Here is a 9,162-nt window from a genome sequence, read left to right as displayed (position 1 = left end):
AATAAAGATTGAAGATTAAGCTTAGGTCCCTCTGTCACCAGGGAGAGCCAAAGGCCTTATGTTACAATTAAAGTTCAATGAGGAAACGAAAAGAATTGTATGTCTTGGGTTTTTAGATACCATTGCACAGGTGACTGTGATCTCTATAACACCTGGCACCAAAATGAGGAAAACTTTTGGGTCTGAGGTCACTGTCTTTGAGACCCTTTCCCAAGCCTGACTAGGGATAAATCCATTGAAAGCCTAACAAATCCCTATTATATTTATTGATGATGTTGATGTATTAATGTACAGTTTTGTAAACTTTTGCTTCCAAGTCCTGATGGGAATTGCTGCAGTTAGGGCCATTTTAGTGCGGTACATGGAAACTGTTATGTGGGCTACAGCTAAAAGCCTGGCCATTCAATCTGGCCACTGACAACCCTCAGACTGACATATAAAGCAAGCCACTATAGAGATGAGACATCTGGATTAAAAAAAAAAAAAAATCAACCAACTCTGCTCCTGATAAGCCTTTGTTTGTTATTTGTGTGGATGGCGATCAGAAAGGCCCCTATGCTGAGAGGGGAAAACAACCAACAAGTAGACCACTCTTGCCAACTGACTGCAGAGGCTGAAGCATCCTATGCTCCAGAGCCAAGAGATGTGCCACTGACCACCTCCTGGATTTAAGACAGGACGGCCCATGGAGATTCAAACATCATCCTAGACTAGGTGGGCCTACATACATGGACTGCCACTGTCATCAGAAAATGACAGACAGCATAGAAAAGCTGACTTGCCAATGAGACCCTGGCCAACGCTAAAATCTTCCCAGGGACAGATTCCTGAACCAATGGGCCAGGGTGTTCTCAGCAGGGAAATCACATCAGGGACTCTTATCCTATACAGAGGCTTCCACTGGATCTTGAAAGAACTCTTCATGCTCTGTATCACCCCCAAGTCATAGAGGCAATTGAACACTTCAGTGGACAGGCTTAAACGGCTGATGAGAGAGGGCAAGATAACCCCAGCCTGAACTATGCATCTCAGGCAAGCAGTCTGGAGTCTCAATGAAGCAGTTTGCTGCAATGGCATTTCTCATTTGCTTTGTATGTTTGATCAAACTGTCTATTCTATAAAATATGTTTCTTTTGTATATAACTGTTCCTGACAAAAGATGTAGGTTGCAACAGAGGTCACTGCCTCAAGACTAGGAAAGACAGCCTGGGTGGTTATACCTGGGCAACTCTCACCTCAAGTCTCATGGGAGATATGGAAGGAGAGAGAGGAACTGTTAATATTTTCTCTTTTTTTTCCCCCAGATTATATCACAATGATGGACAGGCCCCTCATCCACGGACCCCAATGATACAGGGTTGTGCTAGAGCTACCAATTGGACCAACTGTTGGCTCTGTCAACATTTAAACTGAGATGGCAAGTCATCTCCCCACATTATTCCAGCTGATCTGTCAACAAGGAAGATACCTCGCCGACCAACTGAATGTGTAACTTGGTGTACTGAGAAGATCATGTGGAAAATGAATACAATTGACTCCATTACTCACGGAAAACATATTTTGAAATATAAAAGCAGCCTGTGGGGAGTGCTCTAACTTTAGAAGGAAATTTCATTTTTGGTATTAAAAATGTAAAAGGCACAGGCCTAGATAGTTTGACTGAGTTTGACGTTACTCTAGACATGGAGAATTTACAGAATATGACCAGGGCTTCCAATGTACATTGACTGATTATACCAAGTCTGAATTAGCCTGGTCTGGCAATGGTAATACCTTGTTCAATTTTGCTGAAAAAGAGAACTTCTGTATTACTTGTACTGAAATGTGTACTGTTTATATAATGTTCCATGTTGGGAGAAATATGCTGTTTTTACATAAATGAATCAGGACAATGTTATACATACAGAAGATTAGACAAATGCAACCCTTTAATCTTTTCAGTTGGCTTGGATTAAGCCACAACTGGGATGGCTAGTTGGGATCTCTCCTCCAAGCAGGCCTAATCAATCTGCTGGGAACAGTCCTACTAGTAATCCTCATTAAATGCTGCCTCAGGTGATGCACAGATGTAACATCCACCAGACTTATACACCAAACCACAGACAGGCAGCTCAACGTCCAAAATGGTTGATGGGCATACCAGAACTTGGTACTGCTTTGTTTCTTTTTATGGCACCCTGATGGGAGTCAGGGGTGGACTATTGGGAGAATGGTCTGCCTCTACACTGCCCATCAAGGCTGTCTAAGTAAAGGTCTTGGCCCAGAGAATTCTCTGATAAGGAGGTTGGAAGTTGAGTTGCCTTCTTTCTCCCGGTTCCTTCTCCTTATCAGAGAAGCCTTCCCTCTGTTCTGGGCGCACAGTAACTTTCTCTGTCTCTTGCACATTCGTGGGCACCATATGGTACCTGGCCAACCTCACTTCTATATATGTTCCCGGCGGGGAGGGAAAGGAGTCTTTCATACTATGGCACAAGAGGGGAAGTGTGAGAGATTGTGAAAGCTGGCTTTGAGGGGTGGACTGAAAGGGAAACATGTTTTGCGAGGTTGAGCATGAGTGTTCTCATGTGGTCTGCTAGTTCACTACAGTTTGCTAAGTCATCCTTATGTAAGCCCCTGGCGTAGAGCCACTGTATCCACTACCACTATAAAACCTTGCTCTCCCACTGTGGGGTGCAGAGAACTACTCCGGTCCTGCAGCCACCCAGGACTTGGACTTGGCCTTGTATGTAAGTCTCCCTAATAAACTCGTTTACTGCCACCCTGGTGTTGCCTGTTTCTTTCTTCAGCCTCTAAGCACTCTCTATTTTTGGACACAAATTTCACGTTGATGGTCCATGCCTGGACACATGCACATAAAAATATGAATGAATGGATACTACTGAATCAAGAGTAGTTACTTCTGTGGAGTGCGATGGAGGTAGTATTTCACTTAAAACTTTGCATATGTCTTTGTTACTTGAAATTTTTTGATACACTTGTGCTATTTTTTATAATTTAAAAAAATTAAATGACCACTATTTGAAAACAATTAAAACATCCATCTAAAGAAAATGATTTACAGAAAGCACCAACTTATGTTTGCTAGCTGCCGTTTATTTATTTCTTTAAAATTTCCCCTCTTTTTCTCCTTAAACAATCTGTTGAGATAACATTTCAATGATTTGGATGGATGCATCAAAATCAATCTCTTAAAATGGGTGCTGTGATGCTGTGCAAGCAGAGCAGTACCAGCATAAATCATCAAGTGAAAAACACTGCCTATAATAGCAAGGGGTCTGTGATCTGATTGTTCCTGTAGCAAAACCGTAACAGGAGTCTCCTAACATCCTCTATGTAAGTAGTATTGCTATTGCTCAAAACAGGGACATGCAACCATAGTATTCTTGCTTAGCTAATGAAACGGTCTAAAAGAAATGGAGTCACAGAACAATGATCTTCACAGCTCTCTGAGGTCAACACATATACACAGATATCCATACAGAACCTTTCTACTATCTTCAAAATTCCAGGATGCTATTAGAAAATACAAAATGAAAAAAAAATCCAACATTTATTAAAACATTTTATTAAACATTTATTAAAGTACTAGCCTCTTTGCTAAAAAATATACATATTTCAATTAATAATCAAAAAACCCCATAAGGTAAAGTATTATCGTTATTCTCATTTTTAAGATGAGAAAAGTGAGCCACATAGAGGTTGAGTAACTTGACTAAGTTCATATAGCTTCTAAAAGGCAGAGCATGGATTTGAATCTAGCCTAAATAATACTAATGCTTGGCCTCTTAACCACTGTGCTATCTCTATTGCCTCTCACAGAGATTTTGGCACAACATTCTGCCTTTAAATGAAATACTGATCAAGGTGTTGATATGAAATTTGAGAAGCTGTGAAATGTACTAGATAAAAATAGTAGTAAAAAGAAAAGAATATGATGCTATTTTGAATAAAAATCACATCATCAAGTTTTAATGAGTCTCATCCTTGTGTAAGAAACTTACCTAATCAAATTTAAAGGCTGCTCCTTGTAAAAATAGGAAAACCGAGCCCAATTCTTGTGAAGTACGTGTCTTTCATTGACAGGATTGGGAGGTTCTGATGGCTTCCAATATTGGCCCTATAGATATTCAAGAAGACGGGACATGAAGGACAAAGCAAAAGACCAAGAAGTAAATGAACACTCACTGCTTTCATAAGGTTAGTGAATGAGGCTAATGCTTTCTTTACTTCCAGATTTTAATATTTCAGTAATGTGAAGGTATTTAATAAATTCTGTATAAACTATAGTAATAGTTATTTGTTAAATTCTATTTGTTAAATTCTAGCACTCAGTTATGTAAGAAGAAAAGTGAAAGTTTAAAACTGGTTTTATTCAAGCTGTTCCTTTCACCTGAAATGTCCTTTCTTTACTCAAATCCTAATACAATATTTACAACTTAGAGATTCATATCACTATATAGCAGTCTGGGACTTTACAGTAGGCTAACTGTTTTCTTTCATAGATGGAAAAATTAAACCTTAGGAGAGTTAAGTGACTGATCCAAAGTCACATGGCTATGACAGGAATCTGTCCTGACCTCACTGGCTATCATTGATAGGCATTTCCCAAAGAATTTAAAATATATACAACGAATATTAGCACTTAAGAGCCTCAGTATTGTTTCATGCATAAATTCTTGCCCCACCATTAGACTGAGTAGTTTTATTAACACTCCTTTAGTACGAGCTACAAAGTAGCCATTTAAAACATTCCTTATAACTGTTTGCCTAGACAAGTTATCTGCTGAGTACAACATCGAATGACTAGCCAGTTTAAAATTTAGCACCTATGATAAGGAATAAAATTTTAAAGCATCTAGGTTCGAACTTCTTTTCCTCCTGTAGTTAATCCTACTGAGTAATCTTGAGAGAGAAAATAGGAGGAAAAAGAAAAAAAAGCTGCTTATTTGAGTATTGTTTAAAAATGTTTCTCTAAAGCACATAAGAAAAAAATTCAGCACCTAAACTTGCATTCAGAAGAGAAGGAAGAAATAAAACTAAATTAATAAGTTTATAGCAAACTCTATTGCTAGCTAGTAACATTACATTTCCAGTAAGCGTGGCTCCGCTGGAATCCTAGATGCATAGATTAAAATTACTGGCAATTGAGGTTATTATTTTGGCTTTATGACCGGTAATAGTAAGAAGAGAATTAATGCCCTAAAAGAAAAAAGAAAATGTGTGTATGTGGGTGTGTGTGCGTTTTTGGGGGAGGTTGAGTAGGAGGAGTTCTCTAACACTTAAGTTAAATGCAACTGGATTGATATGCCTGTTGAAAACTACAACTCATTTTAAGAAAATCTACTGTACCCTTATAGAAAACATACCACAAATAATCAATTCACCAGTGTTAAATTGACCTAGAGTCAATTATCATACTGTCAGATAAATATTGACAGTAGAAAGGTGACACAATAATTTAAAGAGATCAGCTGTGGGTTTTGGAAACTGTTACGGGAACACTATCTTCAAAAATCTAGGCAATAGTTTAGCTGCCACTTGTTTCATTGGAAAAATTTGTTTTTTACATATTGAATGTATTTCGCGTGAAGAGAATGTAACATCAAAAAGCCTTTTATAAGTATGTTGGTGTTGTTGTTAGGTGCCATCAAGTAGGCCCTGACTCATAGTAACCTAATGTATAACAGAACGAAACATTGCCGGGTCCTGCTCCATCTTCAGAATCATTGCTGTGTTTGAGCCACTGCTGCAGCCAGTGTGTTAATCCATCTCGTTGAGGTCTTCCTCTTTTATGCTGACCCTCTACTTTACCAAGCATGATGGCTTTCTCTAGGGACTGAACTCTGCTAATAACATGTCCAAAGTATGAGACGTAGTCTCATCATTCTTGCTTCTAAGGAGCATTCTGGCTGTACTTCTTCCAAGACAGATTTGTTTGTTCTTTCGGCAGTCCGTGGTATATTTAATATTCTTCCCAACACCATAATTCAAAGGCATCAATTCTTCTTCGATCTTCCTTATTCACTGTACAGCTTTCATATGCATTGAGGCAATTGAAAATATCATGGCTTGGGTCAGATGCACCTTAGTCCTCAAGGTGACATCTTTGCTTTTTAATACTTTAAAGAGGTCTTCTGCAGTAGATTTGTCCAATGCAATACATTCTTTGATTTCTTGACTGCTGCTTCCATGGGCACTGATTGTGGATCCAAGAATGAAATCCTTGACAACTGTAATTTCTTCACCATTCATCATGATGTTGTTTATTGGTCCAATTTTATGGATTTTTTGTTTGTAAGTATGGAAGAGTAAAACAGGAACAAAAGAAATGAACACTCCAACAGATGATCTCAAAGGAGTGTATACATGTTCAGTCACGTGATTTCTACTTCCAGATTTAAACACTAAATATCCAGATAGGAAGGTTTCCCTCTTGTCACCCCCAGAAATGAGACAGAGTCTTGGTTGACAAGTAAAATTTTCAAGTTTATCTCAATGGGTATATTATATAAAATGTCACTTTTTATATAACTTTTCTTTTTCTATTTATAAAGCTCAGTAGGTTCATACACTGATAGATTTTACAGGCATTAGTAGTGAAAATATAGGATTGTTTTTAACTCTAGGAAAATAAACAATGGAAATACTTAAAATAACAAACTCATCATTCTCTACATGCAATTTTCCTTGATCCTCCAGCCCCAAATATTTATTCTTCTGAATCTCGGTTGTTTGCCTGAATCTTTTGTATGGGCTGAAGGCTTTTGCTTGTTTTGATGTTATGTTCATGCTTTGTTTCTAACAAATTCCTAGTCTGTGTGCTCTAGTTCATTGTGTATTCCCCCAATATCTAGTAGAATGCTTTGCATATAATTGAAACAAGTTATATAATTAATGAATGAATAAATAAATGCAAATGACTTCAAAATTTTACAAATGAGGAAAGATCAGCCGGGTTCAGATAGAAATTTTCAAATATATATTCTAAAATGTTCTTTTAGTAAAACTGCTGTTTTCAAAATGGGTTCTAAAGAAAACTCTTGTGCAAATGTAGTAATTGTTTTAAATGAATTTCCATTTAAAACCTCAATTTCAAGAGATATTAATGCCAAGGGGAGTTTCAGCATAATAGGTAAGTTCTCAGTTTGGTGTTAGGAAGTCTTTGGGGATTTTCTCAACATGAACAAGAATTTAGCAACCCGTCATAAAAGGAGGAGCAAATGGAAGATTCCCTCTCCCAATAAGGCAATCTTTGTATATGGGAGAAAGAAAACAGGCTCAGCATTTAAAAATCAAACTTATACTTACATCATGGAGTGGGAAGGCAGATGAATAAATTTTAGAATTTAGTAGTCTTTCAATCCCAAACCTTTTCTTCCCCTCGTCTGTGCTGAAAGGACACCGTGAGAGAATATAGTAAACCTACAAGGCAAGTATAGAAACAGTATCACATTTCTGAATTTGATAATTTCCACATTTGTTTTCCAATTTTTTTCCCAACTGTTAAAACAATATTCACTTTGTCTAATGTAAATATAAACTCTGATTACAGAAGGAAGCTTCTCTATGGTGTTTGGGGGAAGATGTAGAGTGTGGGGTTGTGTGGAGTTTCCAGGTATTTTAGCTCCCGAATGTGAGAGCTCTCCATCTCCTGGGGGGTGGATCATAAATTCTTTTGCTTCTCTGGTCCCAAGCTTCTCCAGGAGTCCTTTGTGCAAGAATTCCTACTATAATAAGCACTTCACGTTAAAGTCTAATATTAGTGCTACTAACAATTCAGTTAAGGGAATGTGGGGTAGAATTGATACTTAGCCAAGTCTTAAATATTTCTTCGTTAATTACTCCCATGATTTACACAGGGCCTGCTCCTGATACCTAAATGTATTAACTCAAGGTTATCATATCTCTGCAATCACTTTGCAAACACTGTATCTTTACATTAGTTTTCTCCTACATGTAAACTGGGCTCTGGCCTCCTCTGTTCTTGTATTTCTGTAAATTCAATCTCATCTGCTTTTTGCCTTCCAGGAGTTTTTAGATTTTCTGTTTTTCTGCTTTCTATTCTTTTGATCTTTTTAGCACTGTTTTAGATTTATTTCCCTTACCTCCTTTTTATATTGCATCATTCAAGCATTGTTGACTGGAATGACTGTTGTCCTTGAATAATCATATTTAGTTAATCTAGCCATTCATTTCAATGACAGCTTAATATTCCATCTTTGTAAATATGTCATAATTTATGCAAGCTGATTTTAATTTTTATAGATAACATGATGAGTATCAACTATTTTACCTACCTTGCATTATTTCCTTAAGAAAGATTCACTAAAATAAGAACTCTGTTTTGGGGTAAAAACAAAGAGGAAAATCTAACTCTACTAGATATTAAGACTTACTATAAAGCTATGGTAATAAATATGGTATAGTATTTTCAAATGAAAACAAACTGGATTCAGGTAAGGAAAAATTTTATTCAAAAAGACCATTGCAAGGGGGGGAAAGCAATTATTGAAAGAGGAGGAGGAGGCTATTGACCTATATGAGATACATATATATGTATATGTGTGTGTGTGTGTGTGTGTGTATAATATTATATATGGGAGCTCTGGTGGCACAATGGTTAAGTGCTCAGCTTCCATAAAGATTTATAGCTTTGACACCCTATCAGGCAGTTCTATTCTGTCCTATAGGATCCCTACGAGTCAGAATCAACTTGACAGCAATGGGTTGGGGATATTATACATATATGTATGCAATTTTGGATTACACTCATGGAAGAAGCAGTCAAGAAATCAAAAGACCCACTGCACTGGGCAAATCTGCTGCAAAAGATCTCTAAAGTGTTGGAGAAACAAAGACGTCACTCTGAAGACTAAGGTGTGCCTGACCCAAGCCATGGTGTTTTCAATCACCTCATATGCACGTGAAAGCTGGACAATAAATGGGGAAGACTGAAGAATAATTGATGCCTTTGAATTGTGGTGTTGGTGAAGAATATTGAATATACCGTGGGTTGCCAAAAGAATGAACAAATCTGTCTTGGAAGAAGTATGACCAGAATGCTCCTTAGAAGCAAGGATGGCGAGACTACATCTTTCATACTTCGGACATGTTATCAGGAGGGATCAGTCCCTGGAGCAGGACATCATGCTTGGTAAATTA

At 37.5% G+C, this 9,162-nt stretch overlaps 1 protein-coding gene across 1 annotated transcript in view; it reads right to left on the bottom strand.

Moving 5' to 3' along the window:
• ANO5 (anoctamin 5) overlaps positions 1–9,162 on the bottom strand; it is a 79,253-nt gene that overhangs the window by 51,861 nt on the left and 18,230 nt on the right. Inside the window, exons 6-7 of the mRNA XM_023737794.1 lie at positions 7,309–7,422; positions 4,002–4,117 (exon numbers count right to left, since the gene is read on the bottom strand). Of these exons, the coding sequence (XP_023593562.1) occupies positions 4,002–4,117; positions 7,309–7,422 (230 nt within the window). The remainder of the gene's footprint in view (positions 1–4,001; positions 4,118–7,308; positions 7,423–9,162) is intronic.

The sequence above is a fragment of the Trichechus manatus genome, unplaced genomic scaffold (assembly GCF_000243295.1).
Source record: "Trichechus manatus latirostris isolate Lorelei unplaced genomic scaffold, TriManLat1.0 scaffold00006, whole genome shotgun sequence".
Taxonomy (NCBI): Eukaryota; Metazoa; Chordata; class Mammalia; order Sirenia; family Trichechidae; genus Trichechus; species Trichechus manatus.
This window is presented reverse-complemented; position numbering and strand designations above follow the sequence as displayed.